The 25061-nt window shown below is 47.6% G+C and overlaps 2 protein-coding genes, 1 long non-coding RNA gene and 1 pseudogene across 4 annotated transcripts in view; 3 read left to right on the top strand and 1 right to left on the bottom strand.

Moving 5' to 3' along the window:
• Window positions 1-25061, top strand: part of LOC146182133 (uncharacterized) — a 319458-nt gene that overhangs the window by 188330 nt on the left and 106067 nt on the right. The window lies entirely within an intron of this gene.
• Window positions 2411-4624, top strand: LOC146182136 (uncharacterized; annotated as a pseudogene).
• Window positions 15115-16459, top strand: LOC146182135 (uncharacterized). The gene is made up of 2 exons (XR_014700032.1): window positions 15115-15846; window positions 16335-16459. It is a non-coding gene; the product is annotated as an uncharacterized LOC146182135 (long non-coding RNA).
• The window catches only part of LOC146182134 (uncharacterized), a 75193-nt gene continuing 74415 nt past the window's right edge, over window positions 24284-25061 (bottom strand). For both annotated transcript variants that reach the window (XM_084577142.1, XM_084577143.1), the window contains one exon: window positions 24284-24698. In XM_084577142.1, the coding sequence (XP_084433268.1) occupies window positions 24478-24698 (221 nt within the window). In that variant the 3' untranslated portion in view covers window positions 24284-24477. The remainder of the gene's footprint in view (window positions 24699-25061) is intronic.

Raw genomic sequence — 25061 nt, 5'->3', positions numbered from 1 at the left:
TGAAACTGGTTTATGAGGCCCCCAACAGCCTTTCAGCAATGGCCTGCTCACAGCGCCTGCGTTTTACGTGCGTTAGTGACTTATTTGTTTCAAGTTTGGGCATCTTCGCTGCAGCTTTGGAGATGCATAGTATATATCCACTATGCGGTATCACCAAATGCACTAAAAGCGCAAATAGATTTGAAAGACATCGGTGTCACTCAAAAGCTCGTCCTGCAGGCACACTGTTCAGCGTTCCTTTTCCTTGGTATTTCCTTCTTTTCTTTTGTGATGAGTTAGGATGACCGCGTTCTGAAATCTAGGCTTGCGCGTTCTGTCCAATGAAATTCGCCTTTTGAACGCCATTGCAACGATGCTCGTACCGCAAAACTCGTACTGCATTCAGTCCGGTTGTAAGCCCGCTTGCACACAATGGCGGAGTAGCGTCTCCGAATCGCAGAGCATGTCATCCCATAGACGACCCGAAAGCTTTTGATGCGCAGATTCCTTCTCCGAAATCTTCCCTCCGTTCATTGTACCTCCATTTCTTTGTATTGCTGCGCATTTTACTTTATTTACTTTTTTCAGAGTCGTCGCCGACGACGACTCTGATCGCCACGCGCTAGTTATTTTGTGGTTCGCCGCCATTTCGACTGTCTCTTCCATATGCCGGCGTCGTCTGCATTGTGCGCCAGGATTGCTGTCGTCTGCTTCTCCTTTTCGCATTCATCGCTGACGCGGTCCAGTCGGTCACGTGACTATGGCGGTGACGTTTGCGTGACGCGTTCCGCTGCCGTGCGCAGGGCTTCCTTTTCTCTTGGCTCTCTCCTCCGCTCCCTTCTCCGTATTCTTCGTCACCTCGCCAGTCCCGTCCCGAATCTGGAGCAAATTTGTCCTTGCTTCTCCTGCTGAATACGTTTTGCGCTGTTTGCTTTGCCGGAGCGTATGACGACGGAGTGAGGAGCCGCTTCTCTAGAAGGTCTGCGATGACGAGCGTTGACTTTGCGATGCTGTAACCGTCTGCTTCCCTTTCCAGCGCCGCCCACGACCCGCCATCTTCTCCTGCTGCCCATTCTTGTCCACGATGCATGTACAGACGCTCTGCAGTCGGCGTCGTTGCCTGGTTTTGGTATTGATTTTTTGTTACTTTTCCCATTTTTGTATTCAGTAATCTATAATCATACATGTAACACAGGCGACATTTGTGAAAAACTGTATATCAGTGAGTGGCAGCAAATTCTCACTTTTATGGGGGACGGCGGAGAGAGAGAAAGAGAGAGGGGGGGGATAGGGTCAAACCTTGTACTAATAACTCTTCATAAATGATGTAGAATCTGACACTGTGATCCCTAACACCTCCCTCCAGGAGGCACAGGCAAACTTCAATCCCAATCCATAGTCGTTCTTGATTAAAAAAAAAAAAAAAAAGAAGAGTTTGCCCACTATTATAGACCTATGAGTTTTAGCTCCACCGTACCTATGCATTCTACTGTAAATTATTGTCTCGCGTGTTTAAATTCCGACTGTAATTTTCTCAATGAATGTTTTGCATTTGGCGTCAGTGATGCATTCACAGTGATCCACGCGTAGCTTAGTGCACGTCTCTCGGGAGATATTCGGTAGCGACCACTACGTTCTGGAGATTGTCATGCAGGAGCCTACTCGACAACTTATACGCGACCAGCTAAAGTGGTCAACTGGGACTGCTTTCGCGCAAAGCGCGAAGAGCAAGGCTCCTCCCAGGCTATCAAAGACATCGTCTTTTGGTCAAACGACATCCTCAAACAAGTTGCAGATGTCACTGCTGAAGTAGCTGTGAAGGACTCCGTACCAAACTGCGACAGATATTATGCCCAACTGTGGGATCGCAAGCGCAAGCTGGAGGCCCTGATGCAAACTCGCAAGTGGGATCGGGATCTTCGACGACGGCTCGCCCGAGTGCATACTAACATCGAGAACTATGCCGTAGAACTTACACGCCAGAATTGGCACAATATATGTGATCAGATGGATAAGGCTCCTAACACCAGAAGCACCTGGCAACTACTCCGTCACCTCCTCATCCCTGAAGGGAGCAAGTTCCATGCTCGCCAGCAGCTCCAGCGTATCTTCCACCAATTTCCCGTCACCTCAGACGCCTTCAAACAAGAGCTAGTAGACACATCCGCCCAGGACCAGTGATATCTCACCCTCCTTATCAGGGGAAGGAAAATGTCCGTTTAGATGCTCCCATCACCTTACCGGAGGTACGAGCCGAGCTCAATCGTCTAAAGACAAACTCAGCTGCAGGGCCGGACCGGATATCTAACAGTATGCTTCGGAACCCGCAAGACCAGCGACAGCTGTTCTGGCGGGCCTGCAGGATTGAGGCGGCACATGGAGCCCTGGACTGAGGGCTCCACTCAGGAAGAAAAGGAAGTTTACATAATAAATGTTTTTCCTCCTCCTCCTCCTCGACGACGCCTCGGTTCATGCGCTCACAGACATTCTGCAAAAATGCTGGGAGCGGGGAGTCATCCCGCAAGAGTGGAAATGCGCCAACCTCGTTCTCTCATCCCCAAGCCGGGCAAACCACCTTCTCTCTCGAACCTCCGCCCCATTTCTCTCACGTCTTGCGTGGGAAAACAATCGGAGCATGCAATTCAGACGCTCCTTTTTCGTTACCTAGAAGAACATCACCTACTCCCAGACACGATGTGTGATTTTCGACCGCACATTGCGACCCCAGACATCATGCTCTTGCTCAAGCATCAAGTGCTGACACACAACACTCTCAACACCAAAGTCATAGTTGGTCTAGACGTCGCCAAGGCTTTTGACAGTGTACGGCACGAAGCCATTCTACAGAACCTCCAGATCCTAGGGGTAGGACAACTGACGTATGCATATATACGCTACTTTCTCACGAACCGCAAAGTGCAACTTGACACCGGTCCAGGAGGTCCTTCCACCATCTCTCCTGGGAGCCGGGGTACACCCCCAAGCCTCGGTGCTTTCACCACTCCTGTTTAATATTGCGCTGCTTGACCTACCCAAGCTTTTGGCAGACATCCCCCACTTGCACCCCAGTCTCTACGCCGACGACCTCACTCTGTGGATTAAACACGGCAGTGACGGCCAGATCGAGGAGACTCCGCAGACAGCCATCGATCGCGTTTATACCTACCTGGCCACAGTAGGCCTGTCCTGCTCGGCCACCAAGTCTGAATACATTATTGTCCCAACCCCGGGTATCACCTCCGGCATCCTGCAAGTACAGGGCACCCCCATACCCCGTACCGACGGAATCAGCATCCTGGTTTCTGGGTCTTCATCTACAAGATAATGGAGGAAACGCCACTACTCTTCAGCGAATAGATCAATCTGTAATCCAGATTAGTCGCCTGCTCAAGAGAGTCGCCAAGAAGCATAAGGGCATGTGCGAATCCAACCTTTTGCGCCTCGTGCAAATCTTTGTACGCGAATAACATACGTCGCCCCTTATCTTCTTCGCCTCACGCGAACATATCGGGAGCGACTCGATGCACTCGATGCATCACTACGCAAGGCATACAAGACAGCATTGCGTCTAACATGTCCACTTCCACCATTAAACTGATGACCCTCGGGATCTCCATCCCATTCGACGAGCTGATTGAAGCGACTCTAACTTCCTAATATAAGCGCCTCTCGCTGACACATGCGGGTCACGTTGTGCTGCGCCAGGTAAGAATCACCCCTCTGATGGCGACTTCTACGTATATGGACCTCATGCCTGAGCATAGAATCAGTCTTCGTATTCCTCCGCTTCCGAAGCGTATGCATCCAGAGCATCATACAGAGCGCAGAGCTGACTGAGCCCGCCAACTCCAGAAATATTTTGCCGGTCGCCCCGATGTTATATACACAGATGCGCCACACCACCCCCTTCGCACCGCTATGGTTGCAGTTGCATTGGCACTGCACCGAAACTGGCACAATGCCTGCAGCGTCCTTAACGCCGCAACTGTTACCACCACGGAAGAGGTTGCCATCGCGTTAACTCTTACCGACCCCTTCACCTTCTCAACAAGCTGTTCGTAATTTCGATGCAGGTCGTGTATCCCGACAGGCACACACTATCCTCCGATCTCTCCCCTTACCGTTTACACCTCGTCTTCTCATATGGGCCCCAGCCCATGAGGCGCTCAGCGGGTACGCACAGGCGCATGCTCTAGCCCGAGAACTCAATTACCGGCCGGAGCACCCTCCTCAGCCTGCCGCTTCCTCTGACACCCCCCAAGGCAGTCATTCTCGCCTTGTTACGTACACGGACATCATCCAACATTATCGGTTCGAACGGTGTCTATACCCCCCAGCACACCGGGAACTATTCCGGCGCGAGGCCGTCCATTGGCGCAAAATACAAACAGCAACTTTTCCATACCCATGGCTGTATAACAAACTTTTTCCAAATCTTATTGCACCTACGTGCAAACATTGCTCACAACCGGCCGCATTCATTCACATGATGTGGATATGTACACAACACAACACAGACAATTCAGCTACAATGAATGCGTGGGAGTCCCTCCTGCGTTCCATCGAGCTCGCCCAACAGCGCCAGCTCATTTTGCGCGCATTGAAGGCCACAGAGTCGCAAGGGATCTCTGCTGACCTCCTCTAAGCAGTGCAACCAGTCTTTCGGCTGGTTCCCCTATTTTTTTGGAGTAAATAGAGAGTAAATTATCATCATCATCATCATCATCAGTGCACGTCGAAGCGGAGGCCGATAAGCGGTCTATAGATAAACGCGCTGCTTTGCACTGTGTTCCATGCGTAGCGTCCACTGAGGTGACCTACGTCAAGTGTGTGGAGTCCGTCTTGCGCACCGTGTTTCAACATAACAAGAGAGTTCTCAGAGGAGATGCGAGCGGCACGTGGCGAGACAGCGAAGTGCGGAAAAACAGCGCATTTCATGGCGTGATTAATAATGCGCTTCTTTCAATCATTTCGTTTAAACATTTGCACGCGTCCCCAGTGAACATATGCAGCGTATTTCATCTTATACGTCTTGTATATGCGCTTGCAGTGCTTCCACGTGAATGTTAAAGCGGATTCGAACCCAGGAGTGTCTCGTTGGAAGCGTCTAGGGAACGTCGACGTAGTGATCGCCGCAGCCGAGCGTCCCGCGTGCAAACTCCGACAAACCCTGGCGCTGCATATTCCACGTTGTCGCCTCCATCAATTTCCACCTGTGCGCAGTAGCTTTCGTACGTTTTACTCGGTTTGGTTCAATAAAACCTTATTTCTCTCCAGCAAACATTTGCTCATCGGAACTGCCACTATTTGCTCATCGAAACTGCCACTGATGGGTAGTGGATGAGGACTGTGGTCGGGGGGGTCAGTCGGTTCAGTTTTGAACATCCGAGTTGAACTGCAATGAAAGCCCAACCACAGATACCAGATAGCCGCGGCCGATGACAAGGACGAGCTGAAAGCTTTGCCCCATGGACAGAATGCAGAGTTGTGACGTACCCTGCACTTCCACCGAGATTCCGCGCGGTGGCAAGCGATGAAATACAATGACATGATAGAAACAGGACACCGTGATTACGCGATGAAGAAAATGTTTTAATGCCATTGCCAGCGGGCCTGGCGCAAGCGCTCTGCTCCGCGTCGCTGTCCGCTTTGTCGTCTTCGTATTTAAAAGAATATAAATTCTGCGATAGCAATTGGACTTACCCTAGATAACTACTTTGAAGGTTTAACTTAATGGGTAGTTTTATAGTAAGTACAGTCAATTCCTGCGCGCGCATCTTTTTTCTTTTTTCTTTCGGAGGGCCGAAATTATCTAAGGTACAGCCTTGTAGTGGCTCTGATTTAGCGTTAGTGCATGTCCTTCCCATAGGAGAGGGTAGGACAAAAAATCTTCGTACCATCGAGAGATTCGGAGCACTGGAAATGTATTACAAGCCGCACGAAGTGGCTCAGACAAAGTGGCAAAAGTGGCTTTTGACAAAGACTGTATACGTGCGGAGTTTATTGAAGTGAGTTGGAGAGGTGGTTTGTGGGATGTGTGTGGTGCCCCTAAAGGGAGGGACTTCACTCTGGGAAGCTACACAAGGACGCCAACATTTTCGCACTTTAACACTAGTACTGTTGAGACAGTAAAACGAAATCGAAGCATGAATCGCTGGCATCAATCAAAGGGGACGCTATAAAGCCATGGAGTGCGACAACGGCAAGCGTAAAAGACAAAAATAGGCATACGGCGAGATTGAAAGCACCTGAATCAACAATTTATGCGATGATGCCGTGCTTTACGCAACACAGCTCAGTACCTGTAATACGCGCAGTGCAGAGAGCTCCCAGGAAGGACACTTCTTCGGCTGGCACCTAGACCGTGACCGTCACAGCACGCGAGGGAAACAATTGTTTCATCTGCCGCTGGAAGGAAGAGAAGAAACGAGGGTGGGAGAGGTGTACGCGTGACATCCAAAATCACGGCCAATCACTTACAGGAACCACGGTCGGTGGTCCGGTCCTACAGAACCGCGACCATGCCACGTCTGGCGAGGTGTGCGTGCGTGCAAGCGACCAACGCCGAGAAGGTCCCGCGTTCCTGGCGCTATCTGTAGCGTGACGTACCGCCTCGTTCGCTTCGCGATTGATCGCTCCAGTCCCACATCAAGTTCATTAACACCGCACGGCAGCACGTGGTGTTTCGCGATGCGTCGTTGTCGGCGTGGCGCTGTTCTCGGCACAGTTTTGCTGCTTGAGTAAGCGTGCTTTTGAGCGCGACTGAGCGGGGACGTGCCGAGTGACAGAGGTGGACTCCAACGTGTTGCCAGTTACGCACTTATGACAGAATCAGAACAATGGCTCGCCTACACGGGTCGCGAATGACTGCTGTTGTTACATGCATTCTTCTTCCTTTCAGAGGTTTCAGAACACAGCGAATGAAGCACGCCGCAAATAGGTAGACTGTTTCATTCTTTTAATTTTCAGTTTGATTACAAAACCTTCAATCTCAGTTCGTTGTGCAGTGGATATTGGACAGAGAGTCTCTGAAATCGAATTCAGAGTCACTTCTCCTTCTTCTTACTTCCGACCCGCCCCGCCCTTCGCACACGAGTATCGAATCGGATTCACTGGGAAGGTATTGCAATGTTGAAATCGTCGCTGTGGATCTTCGCCAGCTTTTATGGACATGTACAGTCGAGCGCGATTTGAAGGTTATCACCGGGAACATGAACAGCGCCATGGCCCAGAATTCTCTGCTGAGGCGAGGGAGGTATCAAGCCAGCTTCCCTCACTCTTTTTGCTGTTCCTTCAGCAGGCGTCACTCCCTCCTGGGTCATCACTTCTTTTTTTTTTTTCTTTTAGTTCTGCGAACAGACAGTGATCGTTGTGCCCATGACGCATTCTTCGGTATTATCTAAAATTGGACACTTTATCACATCAAATGGAAAGCTTAGAATAGAGAGAGAAAAGGTGGTGTGATTGTCGCGGGGGTGATATCTGTTGTATGGAACAGCGAACGAGGAAGAGAAGATTGCGAAATCATGAATTTTCCTGTTCCAAACCCGGCCGCCAGGTGCCTGGAGTGCTAGGCTGGTCGACGCTCGCGCGATCACCTTCAAATCGCGCTCGACTGTACAGGCACACTTGAACCTCCTTTTAGCGTTGAGCGCATGATCGCCTAGTTTCTAAGGCGCCTTTAACCGAACACAACTCAGTGTGCCCAGATACTCGGGCCTCAAGAGCAAATTGATTACGAGACTTGGGTTTTTGATTTCTTACAAGGGAGGAAAACCTGTCGTGTGGGTAAAGGATAAAACTAAGAGCGGAAGCCTGCCGATGGCTTTGGAGAAGAATAGCCTCCACGACCTGATGTGGTTTACCATCGCCCCATCTTATGCCAAATGACAAGAGGTCGAATTTAAAAACAATTAGTAAATTAGAAAAGGTAGATAATACTAAGATTATACTGCAGAAAATTGTTTGTTACAGCAGAATTTTTGTGCGGTGTTTAACAGTGAACCTGTTGTTATAACAGGTAGAATTCGGTAGTAACATCAGTATTATATGTATTTACAAGATAAAAGTACAACACGGTACAAAAATGGACTGCAAGAAAGTAGTTTTCTGTAGAAAGAGACGTTGCGATAGAACCACGTATTTAATCGTATTTTTGGCACAGTTCCGTAGATTTCTTTTCGACTATGATATGCATAAAATTAAGGGATAGTTCGGAAACAGACCATAAAATACACATCTACCTCTATAAGCTTCTAAAAAAAACTAAAAAAAAAAAAAACAGCGTCATACTCCAAAGATTGGGCTTACACTCTTATTCCCGTGCTAGGTTGCGTATAGGCAGTCGCTACAGACATGTAAGCCTCAGATATGTGGAGTTTATTTCCATGTAACGTTAATGGATATTGAGTGCAGCGGTGTATTGTACGTCATTAACGTAGATAACGGAGTGCCAGTTGCAAATGCGACGTTAGGATTGAGCTGTGGTAAACGCCCAGCTCAATTCGTCTCTTGGAATCCATAACGAGAGCTAAAGCATTTTCTGTCACAGAAAAGAGCCATAGCGAAAGTTTGGCACACTAGATTAGTTGTTAGCGTCCCTTATTCTAATTCCGAACGATCTCCAAGGTAAGAAGCAAATGACACCGGGGCAGTTACTAGAGCACAGGAATCGGAGCCATGGTACACTAATACTTCAGAGCCCTCTGAATACTAGTCGGGTTTCGGCAATTAGTTCTGCGGGTGCACGCAGATAATCTACCCCCCGCCGGCATCATTCAGAATGCAAATGTTTCTCACATGCCCGACCTCCAAGTTGCATATATAGCCTACGTTTACTTAGTGTGCCTTTCGGGCAGTCATGGCCCACCTTGAACAACTGTGGTGCACAGAGCGAAACCTTCCTCGCAAATACCAGGGTAATCATCGCCGCTCTTCTTCCAGGATAATATCCCTCAGCGCGGTTAACAAGTGCATAAACAAGCAGTTCACGGAGAGAAAGTCAACGACCCAGCAGCTAAGCTGACATGGCCCCGCATTTACGCAACGTTTACAGAAGGCCCTGGTCACCATGAGCATGGTTTTTCACTCAAGTGGTCATCGCTCATCCCTGCTGGAAAGGGTGCGGCTTTGATGGTCAAAACTAACGCCGGAAAACCAGCGACAGAGAGGGGAGACGTATGGAGATGACGGTGAAGGTGTGGAAAGATAACTACAGCGGCGGCGACGGCTAGTCGCGTACCCCCCCCCCCCTCCCCCCCTTTCTTTTTTTGCTCGTTCCTTCGTTACTTCATCCTCTCTCTCTCTCTCTCTCTCTCTCTCTCTCTCTCTCTCTCTCTCTCTCTCTCTCTCTCTCTCTCTTTCTTTCTGCCGTGCTACCCGTAGGCTTTAACTATCGCAACTTGAAGCTCACTCAGCGATCCAGCGAAAGGCCCTGAAATCGGAGAAACCGTGGGAAAGTAACCCGCGATCCGGTGTAACGACGGCATCGCCCTTGTTCACCCTTGCTACGTATTATACGGACAACCGCTTAACAAACCTCTCCAACATGAGAGGTTTCAAGCGCTCCCAATCCGCGAGCTCTGTGACAGAGCGGTGCGGTCCGACGGTCGTCCCGCCTGCCCGTTGCCGCACGCCCTGTGCGTTTTTTGGCCCGCGGTCGGGACAGAGTGGGACCGAGGACGACCGAAGGTCAGGCCGCGTGATTAATGACGAGGCGCAGAAACCGCTTGCTGCCGCGCTGCGCCTCCGTGTGTACGCGTACCCCTCGCTCGGCCGCGCGCACAATCTTGTCTCCCTGCGCTCTGTCGTCCTTCCTGGCGATCTCTTTCCTCCCCCCTTTCGCCATCTGGTTGGCGCTGCCGGGGCGCGCATATTACGCCTCTGGCGTGAGCGCGGCCTCTTCGCAATGCCCAATCCTCGGCGCGCCGTTCACCCCCGAGTATTAATAATTACGCCTCCGTGGCTGGCGCCGTCCCTTAGCTGCACTTCGACTGCTGGCACGCGCGACAAGAACTGGGCTGCCCGGGTAACTCGAGACGCGAGCGCGGACAACAACAGCCCGACGACAGTGCCTGCGTATCCGTCCGGACCTTGAGACGTGTCCCTAGGAAGAATGCTCTCTCAGGTTCTGCAAAATGGCATTCTTCAGTGTTCGTTGGTACGATTCCTGTTGTGGATGCCGGCATAAACTTTGGGACACACAGAACACATCCCTCTCTGAGGCCTGGGGAAATGTCTGCGAGAAATCTGCCATGAAACCTGGCGCCTACATGAAATATGGCTTACCAAGATACTTTGTTGGGCGAGTTGGTACTAATTCATTATTAATTTAAACAGCGCGAACACGCAGACAAAGGACAAGATAAAAGAAAGCCACAACACAAGCGCTGACTCACAACTATGCCTAAGCCCTTTACTCAAAGGCCCAGATACAAACAAACATGAAGAAAACGAAACAATCACGTTAAAACCCCTGGGTTCACCTGTTGCACAAAAAGTCACTCAAGAAAGGCACCTTTTTGCTTGAAAGAGCGAGAGAAGTCTTGCTGACACACTTATTGTCCGTTGAAATAAAATATGATTCCACTATCTCTCTCGTCATCTTTTCTTTGTGGCGATACAAAATCCTAGCCTGGTCATACTTAGGAGCGCACTTCTTCTCCTTCTTCATTGTTTCACATGAATGGCAATGTGATACCAGTAGCGTTTTGCCCTTACCACTTTCCAAGTTGTTCCGGCGTTCTGCATGTATTCTCTTGTTAATACATCGTCCTGTTTGTCTTATATACTCCACAGGCTCCACAAGAGAGTGGAAGCCTGTACACAACACCTGTCTTGCATCCAACCAATGGGTCTCTGTGTTTAACCCCACATTCTTGCTTCTTCGATTCTCTTTCCCTTCGAAGAGCCGGGCAAATCCTCTTCATCTTGAGCGAGGCGGTCAATGCGACGTCAACACCATACCTCTTGCCTACATTTTTGAGGCCATGTGAAATTCCGTGCACATACGGTACCACCGCAACCTTACTCTTCTTGTCACCCATGCTGGGCAGGGATTTCAGTCTGTGCGTTCTTTTAAGGCTCTTCAGTACCCGGCAACTGGCCTCAATAATAACCGACTCCCGATAACCGGCCTTTGCAATTCTTGTCACTTGTCTTTCAAAACTCTTGCCCATGCCGTGGTAACAAGATTTTTTCGAAGCATTTAATAAGCATGTGTTGATCATCCCATTCTTCACTAATTTGGAATGCCCCGAATTGGAGCTTAGCGAGGGCTTCACCGATCTCGGGTTGTATTCCCAACAAACATGATCTTCACCGCATTGAATCAATAAATCTAAATACTGTAACCGATCGTCAACTGGTTCTTCAACAGTAAATTCCAGCCCGGATCCACACTGAGTAAAAACATCCATAACGTCCCTCATTCGTTGATTGAATCCTTCACGGTCTGTGAATACTAAAAATCGTCCACATACCTGAAGGTGGAATGATGTAGGCCCTCCATGTTATCCTTCAGGTGTCTGTCCACGTACATTAAGAAGATGTCACTCAAGACCGGTGCAACACTCGACCCAATGCATACTCCAGCCTTCTGCGTATACAGCTTGTCCTTCCAGCCTATGAAGGTGGACTCCAGGTAGAACCTCAAAAGTTCAACGAAACTTCCAACACTTACACCTGAGGCGTCCTTTCTTGTTTTAGCTATTTGATTGGTTCGAATACTCCAGTATATGCGTCTCTCGCTGTTCATTAAGTTGTTAAGCTGTCGTAACAATTGTTCGATTACGGAAGTTATTGCCGATCACTCGCCGGTCACAAAGAGGCGAGATCTAGGCGTCATCCGCTTTCCCAGAAATTGGCGGCGCCGTCATTTTCTTGATGCTTATAGCAGTGCGAATCATTCGGCTAGGAACATAACAAAGGGTCCGTAAGTCGTATCAAAAACTGCGTATCAACCAGAAAATCGCCTTGAGTTAAATGAGACGTCATAAGAGTCACACATACTGGGACCCTGTTGTCGCTGTCTCAGATGTGAAGAAAAATGTGAGGCGTCACCAATACTATAGGCTATACGCGATTTCTTGACCGACCGTATCCGATCATGTACGAATTCATGCTTTTTATCGCTGAAACTAAGTACTAGTACATTGAGCACGCGTACATAGCTTCCCTGATGTTTCGCGTGTGTAGCTGCGTCTGTGAGACAACGATGTACAAAACAATGTGAGCTCATTTCTCTATTGGCTTATCTTGACAGCTGCTGTCCAGTATAACGCGTTCGAGGCAGCACAAACCATCGGCCCAAATTTGGAGCCTGTTGACAATGACTGATCCTATGCAGAGCCGGACATTGCGAACGCAGTTGTAATATTGGACCGGCGATTTGTACTGCCTGGTTGTAGTGGGTATAATACTTTGACCTGTTCGCACCAGCTACGACAAACGCTCTTCATGGTGTTGTACTGCGCCATATACAAGTAGGAACGCGCCCACCGGGCAATTGGAGTATGTTCGTTACTTTAGAAGAGAAACTATGAGTCGCGTCTTGACTCCGTGCGCGTCAGCGGCACGAACACGCAGTAATTAGGACTTAACTCTGTTCAAACTAAAAAAGTCAGCAGCGTCTTTTTTCTTTCCTTTTTTTTACTGGTCGAATCAGGCGTGAAGCACCATCTCAGACCGCTTCAGCTTTAAGGACGCGTAATTTCTAAGAGCACAGGTTGCTTGAGCAAAACTTCACCGTAGGCTAGTCGCTACAACTTATATTAAAAAAAAAATAATAAAAAATAATCGTGCTAACCTTACACTTTGTAATTATTGAGGTTGCTCGCAATAGTGACGGCGAGCTACCGGCCGCAATCCGCGTATATGTTTCTGGCGCAAATCAACGCACAGTGAAGGCAGAAGCGCATAGTAGTGCATATGTTCTAGTCAGCAATGCGAGACTTCACGTAAAGCAGATGTGCGACGATTTGTGTTCAACTTAGGCGGAACTTTTCAGCAGCTTCGCTCATAGGTCATATTTGGTCAATAGCCAGTTTGTGCAGCATATGCTCGAAAACTGGCCTCCATCCGTATATCAGCCTATTTTTATTTCTTGACCGTACCCGTCTCAAAACAACTATAGCACGCTGCTGCGACCTTTGCTAGTCCACCTGTTTCACAGTGCGTTGGCACCGCCGCGCAAGTTTCAGCCTTGCCAGCGAAACAAGGCCGGAACTTTAAGAGCTCTCAGCAAATGAAAGCAGCCCAAGTGCCCCTCGTTGATGCCCCTCCGCACCATTGTTAACTACGATAAAATTTGCCACCGATAACATACCGCGGCAAAACGCGAAAAGCTTTCATAACTTCCCGGTGACTTGGTGGGATGCTAGCACCCCGGTCCCCCACGCCAGTCAAAAGTATAACGACAGACTTTATAGCGCCCTCCTCAGTGCCGCCGTACGGCTACAAAAAGACGCTATGCATCGTTCAGCGAAGCATCGCAGTTAAAGAAATTCATCCAATTTTACCACACCAGCACGTTTTTAAGCGGAGACTCACCTGTTCGGGAAAGCCGATTTACCTAAATGACTAACCAGAACGGTTAACTAATGGCAAGGCCGGGAGGCCATTGTGATTGGTGTCATGAAGCAGAAATCGTTATCTTCATGTGTTTTGGAGAGCCCTCTCCCAACCGTAGTACTTCCCTTAAACACACAAAACTGCTGATCGATGTGGCCTCGATGTGCTGTCTGCTATAGTTATTCAGAAAAGGTTAGCTCGCAGTGTTGCCTCCCCGTTCGGCTGGTGGTCCCGGATACGGATAACCAGAAAGAATTTTTCTTTTAACTGGGGAGATTCTGCAGAGGAAGCCATGCATTTGTAATGACTGTCTTCCAGCGGATATACAGCATGTTGCACAATTACTAGCGTACTGTAGAATACCTTTCTCAACTGAACCGCAGTATCTTCGCATCTCAAATTTCGCACAGAAATGGCAATTTCTCGTCAGTATCTTTTAATAGCAAATTTGTTTGGGATACTAGCTTAATTCAATCAGAAGAAGCCAGATGTTCTTGTCGTATGCGGCTACCCTTACAAAAATGAGTTTTGAAACTCTATTGTTGGACTATTGACCGCCTTTTGAATTTATTGAATTTCGATAGACATTCAACCCCAGCTGAGTGCAATCTTTACAGGGCCCAGAGAATTTTCATTGTGTTCTACCCAATAGACTTTTTGTGCTATTTTTTCTATGTGCTTTTTGTTGTCAGTTTTCAACGTTCACGAACAATTAGCGTGTACTGTTCAAGCTGACCCATGTTTTTAAGTAGTTTTAGGCACAAATGATAAGAACATGATGTGACAATTTCGTTATGAATTTTTGGTCTCACTTGTAATCAACTATTGGCCACATTCTGCAAAGGGAAATATAAGAGCAGCATGCAGTTGCGTGCTCGTTCATGTTATATAAAAGTACATATTAACGGTGCACACTTAGCTCAAGCTTCGCAACACAGTGAAAATATGCCCTAAAAACTTCATGATGGCAAAGCCTCCACTAATAATGCAAATACATCGTTGAATGTCAGTCAGAATCCGTAATGAATCAGCTTCTGTATGTCGCAGAAGGTAACTTTAGTGGTAGGACATATTTTATATTTATCATAAAACAAGTTCAGTGAGTCATCATACTAACAAACAGGATCCTAGATTGAACCTACCATGTAGGGCAGGACAGAGCTTTTTTAAACCAGTTGCAAAGTTCACTATATATATGCTTCAGGGTCTGACATTCTGCCCAAGCCTAGGTATTTTTGCCCGTAGCTTTTGCCGCAAAATGAGGTGCAGTCTGTATTGGAATCCTGTATGTCTTTGGAGAATTTAACTGTTATTTTTTTCTTTTCCTTCCTTTCTTAAAGTGGACACCATGCTAAAATGAAGTCACTTTAAACATTGAGGGGTTCTAATAATGACGGATTGATCCCACGCATACTATAGAGTTAACACGCATAGCAAAAACATTCGCGTATGAAATAAAAAGAAAAAAAAATAGGATTACACGCGTCTTCTATCCGCGACTCGTCTTTTCAAAGAAGCATTCGGCCACTGCCTTGCTACTGTCCACACCCATCTTTCCCCCGTGCCGCGAACGGCGCCAGCATGTCCGGAGGGTCGAGAGTTACTTCCTGTCGGCTGGGGGGAAAAAGGGGGAGGGGGGGAGGGGTTGCTCCCTCTGGGTCTCTGCTCTCTGCCTTCTCCGTGGTTTGTCTTCACGGAGATGACCTTGGCTGCAGCATAGCTCGCGCAGCGGGGGCGGCGGCTCCCCCTTTTCACCGAAGCTGTTCTTCCGCGCCCTGTTTTCTTTGCACGCGGACGCGGGTACGCTGAGTGCGGCGATGTGCCAGTTCAGTTGGCGTTTTCCCGCCACCGTGGTCGCATCTTGCACTGTGAGCGAAGCACCGTATGTAGGTTTTTCGCTGGTGATTATCACGAAGATCGTTTTGTTCAAATTTGAGCGCGAACGTACGCATTTAAGTCTTCGGAGGAATCCGCTCTTGGGTGGCAGCTTCTGCGCAAGGAGGACGTGTTTAAGAAGTTCAACAGTCGCAGGCGTTTTGGATTCTGGGCGAAAAGCCGGCACGGGCGGAGGGAGCGTCTGCACTTTGGTGAGAGTTTTACTTTTTCCTATTCGTGTTTGTGCCAGTCTTGTACAGTGTGTGCTACAAGGGGAAGCGAGCATGTAAATATTTCTAGCAGGCAAGCCAGCCTCGTCGGAAAAAAAGGAGGGAGAGAGAGAGAACCAGGCTTGTCTCTAACGCGGACGCTGGGGCCGATGGAACGCCAGTTGGGATGGCGACATTTTCTTTCTTTTACAAGGTGACCGTTTTTGACGGATTGTTCGGCACAGTGCTGTACTCTTTCGATACGCTACTCGCGCTGAGACGGACACATTATCGAGATCATAATATGCCTCTGTCACACATTGTGGATTATTGAATCTGTGCAGCTCCACCATTTTTGCAGTGTTTGTTTTTGTTTCCACTCATTTTGGTGCCTATAGTTGGTAATTCTGCTTCAAGTTTTCTGGGTAGTAATGCTTGTGACTTGCACTTTGCTATTTATATTCACAATAGGATCTTTGACGGCAGCATATATTGTTTATCAGGGAGAAATGAACGATGTGGCAGTGCTGCCGAGCTGTGGAAGCGGCGGTCGATGCCGTCTAAGCAGTGAAAGACAGTGACAACTCATTTTAGACAAGAAATTTCTTGAGCTATGACGTGGAGCAGCGCACAAATGCCTTTCCTCTATTTTTAAGTTAGTATATACCGCAACTTAATTATGATTTATATTGTTTATTTCAGCATCACATGCGAGGAGTTCCCGGACGTATCAGCGTTTTACGCAAAGAATAGCCTGGCGTCATACCTTGCATATGAATTGAAATAAAGCAAATAAACAGCCCAGCTCATGTTATGGGTTCACCAAAGATGCATATTTTTTCTTTCTCATTAACGCGCATTTTTTATTCTGTGTTCCCTTTCCGCTGCGGATTAACAGAAAATGCTGCGTGATCAACGGTTAGCCGGGAGCAGGCACGAGGTGGTTTACATTAATGCAAAAGTAGAACAGCACATATCCTTGCTGCGGTCAGTCAACACATTCTATGTTCTGCTCGATCAATCAACAATTTAGTCAGTTTAGTGTAGGTTAATGAGTGAGTAAGTATAATGGGGCTTAAAAGATCAAGATCTGTTTTGTTCTTTTATGCCTCACTATGCTTATCATTAACCAGCACTGATCAGACAGGATTGTTGATTGGTCGGGCAGAACATAGAATGTGGTGACTTATCGCAGCTAGGAGATGTACTGTACTACTTTTGCATTAATGAAAATCACCCCGTGTCTGCTCCTGGCAAACCGATGGTCGTGTACTATTTTCTGTTGTTCAGGAGTGGAAAGGTAGCAGAAAAGCAAAAAGCGTCACTTGCAGAGTTTCTGGAGCATTTGAGCCTGAAATCAACAGAATTTCAGTTGCGCGAATTCCAAAAGCGCTCTTAAGAAACACATGGGCCACTATTTCATAAGCGCTCAACAAGAGGTCAACACTGCATCATCCAAGATGTTGCCGATTATCAACAGACTTTCAACAGCGTGTATTGACACAACGCTTTCGAATTTCTATAGAAACCCTACATGCATTTTTGTAAGGGTACGGCGAAGCAAAAGAAACCACTGCGCCAAAGCTAACACTCGTGGCGCCATCTTGTGCAACAACCTTCCGTAGCTTCTCGTTGTACTGTGACAGAGTAGCTGGAAGCAGCCCAAGATTGAGCCTCTGGTGTTAGTGCTGGGGCAGCGGCTTCTTTTGCATCGCCGCCACCGCCATCGCATCGACGATGTATGATAGGAACATCCGACTTCTTCTGATCGAATCAGACAAGTACTGCAAAGAAATTAGGCATTAAAAAATAGTAACTACAAAATACCATTTCCTTGCGAAATTTGAGCTGCGGGGATTTCGCGTTTTAGCTGAGAGAAGCATTCTACAGCGCGTCGGTAATTGTGCAACGCGCTGTAATAATGAGTAATTGTTGCTGTGATCGAAATGTACATTTTCGTGAGGAAATCCCCCCACCCAGTGGTTTCTCGCGGTAGTGTTGAAGATTATGATTCCCAGCGAAAGACAGGCAAACACCGAAAGTACACTCGAAGTCAAGAAACGGTTAAATGGATGTAACGCGCACCACTCAGTGCTCGAGACGTTGCTGCCGTCATTTTGCAGCTGGTCTCCAAGGCAGTACGAGTTTCTCTCTAAGAGTTAAATGCATCAACACAGCCCCTAAGGGGCTTACCTGCAGAACATTTAGTCTTTTGTGCTCTAAAATGTAGCTGCGCGGATGCACGCAGAAGGAGCACCCTATATGCTTTCCAACCTAGTTGAATCAAATGCTGATAGTTGTTTACGTTTTCTTTCGAACACACCTTTTTTGCCTACTTTCTCATGCGACAGGCGACATTGCTCATGCAGCAAGAAAGCCTGCTCTGTTTACTTGCGTCCGGACTTGTACGCTTCCTGTATTGGGTGCAGAAATGCTCCCATACCCTCCATAGGGCTTTGCTCACTCATTTGGTGCCACAGTGGATGCGTGCAAAGCTCGTATGCGATCAGCTACACATTGGATGAGCGGTGCTTCAACAGTACACTCGCTGGCGCATAACAGGTCTGGGGCCGTATTACGGACCGCTCTATAATTGAGAGCGCTCTAAAACGCCCGCTCCTATTGGTCGCCGTCGCCATCTTGAAAAGTTGCGTCACGGGATGCTGCGATTGCGTCGCGGAGGCGAAAAAACAGATGACGTCGCGCACCTAATTATGCCCGTAGTTTTAGACTATTTTTGTAGAGCGCGATGATACGGTCTAAAACGTTTTAGAGCGAGTTATAGAGCGAAAATGGCGGCGGCGTCCGCGGTGGAGTGGTGTGAGTGGTGGCTGCGGCGCTGAAGCGGCAACGCCGGCGCGAGCAACGACGAAGGGCGGTGTGTGAGAATGCGTTCTACTTGTTCGGCGAGTTGTTCCGATGCCTATTTCGACTTGAAAATGTGAAAGCGGAATGGTGGTGCGACGAATGCGCCGATGAACTGTGATGAAGCTTGCAGTCGACCGCTCTGACGGTGCGGCTGTCATGCGTGCTTCGATCTTTTTTTTTTTTTTTTTTTTGCCTCCGGAGGATTTCGTCTCCACAGGTAGTCGGCCTCTCATAACTGACGGTGAGCAAGTGCGTGCGTCAAATGGCTGAACTCAACTACTGCAAAGTTGGCGCTGAAGGATGGTTGGGCTCCGCAGTGCGCCCAAAGCAAAAGGCGGAGGCGAAGGTGACATACAGTGCAAAACGAATGAAAACGAGCGAGGTTGGTAGTGTACGCTTGCTTTTCCCCGTGCTCGTTCTAACTGAAGCATTTGTGTGTGAGACGTTCGTGTGGACATAAAAGTTTATTTTGCCTGTGCTCCGCGATCGATCTTTCTTTTGTTTCTGTTTCCTAAAGAAAAATAAAGCCCCGATTACACTGCTTTCGATATGATTTCTCCGCGCATTTAGGACCATCACACAGTACCTTGACATCAGACGATGCGCAAAAGCCGGCACTAGCCGTGGAATCAGCTGTTTTACTGAAAATCGCCATTTTTACAGTTTGTTTACCTCTGCCAGCGCGCCCTCGCGGCAAAAGAAGCTACCCACGAGAGCGTTTAATTGCAAAACTGTAGCTGCTTTTTTATTTTTTTGATGAAATTGAACTTTAAATGCGGCTTCTTGAAAATATAAAACTTTAGTTAATTTATTCACACGCTATATCTATAAAAAAGTTAGCAAACGGCTCCTTGACGTGAGAATAAACCTGTTGCCGTGAAAATAAGCGGCCTGGGGCGGCACCCTGGCGATCATTGGTTGATTCCAATTTTCGTCACGCGTTGACGTCTCGCCGAGACGTCACGGCGTCGTCATTTTGACGTCACGCTCTATAACTTTAGAGCGAGAACCGTAATTCGGCCCCTGGGCACGCGAAGCTGGCACCTTTCGTGACCGACGGCTGATTTGCGTGACGCCGCCGTCACGGCTATAGTATATATGCGGGCGGTCGGGTCCGTCGTTTTATGGTCGATGCGCAAATCGCGTCGGCATTTAATCAACGCCGCCAATCGAGCGAGGCGCAGCGCGCTGCGGCATCCTATAAGAAGAACTGCTCGGGCGGCGTTCCGTCCCCTTGGTCATCACGGGGACGCGGACGACCTAATAAAGAAACAAGTCATCCCTTGGTATTCGCCCGTCTCGTTTTCGTGGCAGTCACGTCACCTTTGCTGACAGCCAAGAGGAAGATAGTTTCCGTGTGCTCGCCGTAGTGGTCGATGCTGGTAGTTGTAAGTTCCAATGACATCAACTTCTTGCGTGCCGATGGTGGCGGGGATTGCGTCTCCGTTATGACTGCTCCGATAGCTGCGTTAAATTGCTGTAATAGTTTACGCGCGGAATGTTCCTCTATGCTAATTAGTTGCTCTTTTGTGAATGTTAATACCAGCATCTGTATATATAGGTGTCTGCACCGAGCATCTACGCTGTGTGGACTGCGCAGACAGTACCCGCGCTTTAGTCCCCACAGCCCCTGTTCAGTCAGCTTGGAGCCATGCGTTTTTGGTCTTGTGGCCGTGGCACCTTTCACTTTCAAAAAAGCCTGAAGATCAGAGTAAGACTGGACTAAAATGTTTTGTGCAAGCGGGCCCTGACTGCGCTTGCTGTCCCTATGAGTGTTAAGTTAGATTTCGAGATGCAGGGACCGCTTTGTCATCAATGCATTACTAGGTAACGATGGTAATATGCATGGTCATTTATGTTTATTTTACTCCTCTCGGCTTTAAATCATTGGCTGCTTGTACAATACTCGTTGCTGTGGTTGTGTGGAAAGTTTCTGCGTTTCTATGGCCGCTGTACGAACCTTTGCTACCACGGTGCGATTCATAATCTCCACTAAACTAAGCGGAAAGAGAGCCAGAGTCATGCATGGAATTGAAAAGAGCTGCATAAAAACCACACCGAAGCACGTTTTATGCTTTGTAAACATTGTGCGTTTTTCTCCTCAGATGCTACCTGGAATATCCTATTCACACGATGCTAAGCGCATGACGACAGTGGTTCGTCTATAGAAGCGTCATATATATATATATATATATATATATATATATATATATATATATATATATATATATATATATATATATATATATATATATATATATATATATATATAATGCCAGCAATGATAGTATATACAGCTCTAGAAAAATAGACCACACGAATAATTTCGGCAAAATATTGACTATTTGGGTAAGAAGTTAATTTATCAAAATGACAGCTCGTTGTTTGGGAATTAGAGTTGGAGAGTACGGAAGGAACTGCGCGTGGTGGTAGGTTTTCCCGAAGAGAATGCGCCCGTTTTCTTGCTTTTTTTTTTTTTTTTTTTAACTGCAGGATTTGCTTCTCCTAACCAGGTGTTCAAAAATCAGTATAGGGTTTCTCCACTGCAAGGTTGCTCCTGCTACGCAAATTCCGTGAGAGTCGAACAGTAAATAACGCGAACGAAGTTCGGCCCTTGCCGTGTCAAAATGCTCGCAGACTTCGGTGTAGATAGAGGTAGAACTTGAAGTTCTGTACCGTCTTCGTTGCGAACTTTGAGCTCGCTACAAATAAATGGTTCAGACTATGCGTTAGGTTACGGGCGCTTCCTTTTAGCGTTATTAATGCTCTTATGGTGACGAAATGAGTTTTTGTATTGGTTTCAGAACTTTTGTAATCGGTAACACAGTATTTTAACCTGCCTCGCTCTGAAAAAAAATCGCCGTTTAAGAACTGTCTAGAGCAAAAGAAGATTGGATGAAAGGTAACCGCCGCATGTCTCGCTCGCGTAAAATGTGTTGCAGATATACTGCACTAATTCAAACCGATTATTTGTATTGAAAAGTTCATGTACTTGCTCGCAATTGCATTTCATGCCGAAGTTTTGGCGAACTTGACCAGATACTTTCGACCATAAATGCTATTCACTTTAAGAATAGCAAACAATGGTTGATTCTTGCTGGCCTAAAATATCTGGGGTGCATCACTGTATTAAAATTAGATGCTACAGCAGATGATGGAAAGTAAAACGATAAATGGCAAGAATATTGCTTCAAAGCTTAGGGGAGGGGGAGGGGGGCAACGGTTATATAAAGGGAACCAGAACTTGATGAAGTATGAAATAACCCGCGACACATACATCCATTACACTACTGAGAGCAAAAACCTTTTCAGCGAGAACATAAGTTTGCAGTGACCGTCACACTGAATTCCTCCGCGACGAAAAGTAATTCTCTTTTAAATCTTTTTCACCTAAACAAAAAGCTAACAACCAGAACACATTAAGAGGTCAAAAGTTTTGATTCATTTCATACAGTCGAACCAAACAATTATTTTTGTAAACTGATGTGGTTGCTCATTAGATTAATGCAGCAAACAGCGGACAATGGTCCGCGATTATCACCTGCTGTTGTTTTTCTTTCTTTATCCTATTGTATTTCGAAACTAACTGGCACTAGCGCAGCGTCCCACTTGAGCCCATCACGCAGGTCTCAGTTCTTTGGCGCACTGCTGCCACCTTTCGGCGGCTCTGCGAACCCAAGCTCGAATTTCAGCCGTCCCGTCAGTGGCGCTCAGTTCAAACTGTCGAAAATCCGTCTGTTGCAGGCAGCAGAGATTCGGCGTGTTTGAAGCCCCGAATAAACTTTCCCCAAACAGCTACAAATTCACAAATTATCTGCGTGATATTACAATGCTTTTTGCCCTGGTAATTTGGAGTTATTAGTTATTTTTGAACTACTTAACTAACGTCGGACTAATGTTAACTTGCACATCAGAAAAATTCCCATGTTTATTTCGCGCCAAGATGAGCAGATGTACCACGCCAGCCTACCTCAACCTCACTATGCACACAGGAAACGTGCCACTCGGATGTTTGCGCTATGCAGAAGCATACTGATTTCTTTTAACCAAACGTGGAGAACACTTCGATGGCACATGATAGCACGCTGATAAGACTGGCTAGAAGCTTAACACGGGGTTACGGGCTACGCCACAGGCCTCATACATAGATACATAACTTATGGACCTTCGTTAAACCCTATTAGGTTTTGAACTTTTGAAAGCTCTTTCTGGGGTCTTCTGGAAGATCAGCTATCGTAGGTTTTATTATAGGCTGCATAGCGTTTTTATACAGCGGAAAAAAAAAATGGTTATGCAATATCTTAAGACTCCGCCTCTAAGGGATGACGTGACAGCGTTATTGGCTCTTATCTGCAGGTCCTGGTGCACGCATTGTACATGTACTTTGCTGCTAGTTTATATACAGATCCGTTATTTTCGGCTGTAACACAATCGTTATCATGCAGCCGTAAGCTATAACACCTTATAAGCAAGATCACCCAACGTAGTTATTAAAGCCACACAAGGGGTACTACTACCAGTGTGTTCGACTGCTATCTCGGAGGAGCTGCCAGAGTTCGCAGCTTTTAATTCGGGCATGCCATGTAGCCCCTTAACGTCCCACAACTCGCCCACCAGTCAGTGCACGACATTCTAAAATGCATCCCCCCCCCCCTCCCCTTTGATTTTTTTCCCCTTCACATTGCCGATAACAGCTGATTTTCTGGACAACTGCGCATTTAATTTTAACGCGTAAAAGAGCAGGGTTCAAGCAGTCAACCTCGTACCGTACGCTTTGCCACCAACATCGTTCTTGAGGCCTTACAAAGAGTGCCAACTACCCAAAGCTTGTTGTTGTTGTGGCTTTAAGAAGAAGGAAAAGAAAATGCACTGGCCTGATACTGGCTATGTAGCTCAGCCACCTCCGCTGCCTCGTGCAGACAGAAGAGAAAATAGAGAAGAAAGAAAAGGAAGAGGGAGAGAAAGACGCGCGCCGCAACAACAGCCGTCGTCCACAATCGAAGTGGTGGCGGGTGCAATGACGGCCTACAACAAATAAAAATTCGGTGCCAGGCTAGCACCCGCCGCAAGCGGCGGTGACCTACCCGTCCCAGCCCCATCCCCAAAGCTTGCATTTAAAGATCCCCAGGTGGTCCAAATTAATCCGTAGCCCTCCACTACGGCTCCTTTTTCCACTTTAACTCCCACCCTCCTACCTTCTCTTACGGCGCGGTTCAGGCGTCCACAGAAAGAAGTGCGATAGATACAGCGCCTTTCCCTTCCTGTGAACCAATTATTAAACTGACCCTACAATTACCATCGCCTTCACGGACTCCCAAGCAGTCGTTAGCTTCAGCTAGTGCGGCTGCATTCCATCCAGTACTCGGCCGACGGATCAGCAGATACACTCGGCGCTATTTCTTTTACGCGCGGAGCTGCTGGGCTCGTGGCCACGACGGCATTGTATACAACGAACTGGAAAGCCCTGCAAATCCCGGACTATGCATACATTCCATCTACGATGCGGTTTGCTTGTTGCAGCATCATCATTCATTGTCACAATCTCCACGAGAACAGACAACCGATTCTTACGGTACACCCTCCTCTATCCACTTCGTCCGCTCGACTCCGTCAATATCAACTCAACGTTCGTATAGGCAGCAGGCATCGCTGACAGGTGCTTACTTCCTCGAGTCCTCCTGACCTGTTGTTTTTCCTTTACCGTATTTTGTAAGTATTTAACAAAAACAAAAACAAAAACAGGAATATTGAAAACTCATTGATGAAAAAAAAAACGAGTCAAGACACGCAAACTTTATTCAAAAAACATGAGTGAAAAAAGGAACACACAACGGTTACCTTTGGTTATTTCAAACAAGTGCTCTTCTCGAACGTTTGTTGGTAGAAACTGTGCGGAGACTCGTTTCGTTGCAACCTTGCTTAAGTCGCTTCAATTCGTGGCAGTCTATCGAAAACTAAACAACACCCCTTTCGTATCCTACTGCTGCGGTGTGGTTGGGAACTTTTCCGAAGCCTCGTGGAACTTGTGCACGCATCTGCGGTAGACGTCGTCACACCGGAAGTCCTTGGGACAGCAGTGCTCCCCGTCCGAGCAGCAGGTGGCCTCGCTGAACGGGCAGCACACGTAGGTGCTGTTAGACTTGCAGCAGGTCATCTTGTCCGGGCAGACGCTCTGGTCGGGGCAAGTCTTTTGCATCGCTGCAATAAACAATTAGAAGAGTTCAACGCTGCTGAATCGAATATTGAGCGAAAGCAATAGCTGCGGGTGACCGAGCATTCTTCTAATTCTTCTTCTTCACCAGCCCACGCATAAAGCCCCGCTTTAACCAAGCCGTATTGAATGTGCCTTAGTGGCCTAGAGGGATAACGAAATGCCAAGGTCCTGGCAGGCTGATTCTGACATAACCGTCCCATGTGAAACGAGAGACCCAAGTTGGCAGCTCCTGCCAGCTTGGGGTCGTCTACGGGGATCGTCTAAAAGTCAAAGGTAGTCACCGCCGGGCCACACTGACGGCTCAAACTGCGAGCAGTATTGCTTTCGCAATAGAAAAAAAAAAACAC

This window comes from Amblyomma maculatum, chromosome 8 (assembly GCF_055883805.1).
Source record: "Amblyomma maculatum isolate TAMU_Amacu chromosome 8, ASM5588380v1, whole genome shotgun sequence".
Taxonomy (NCBI): domain Eukaryota; kingdom Metazoa; phylum Arthropoda; class Arachnida; order Ixodida; family Ixodidae; genus Amblyomma; species Amblyomma maculatum.
This window is presented reverse-complemented; position numbering and strand designations above follow the sequence as displayed.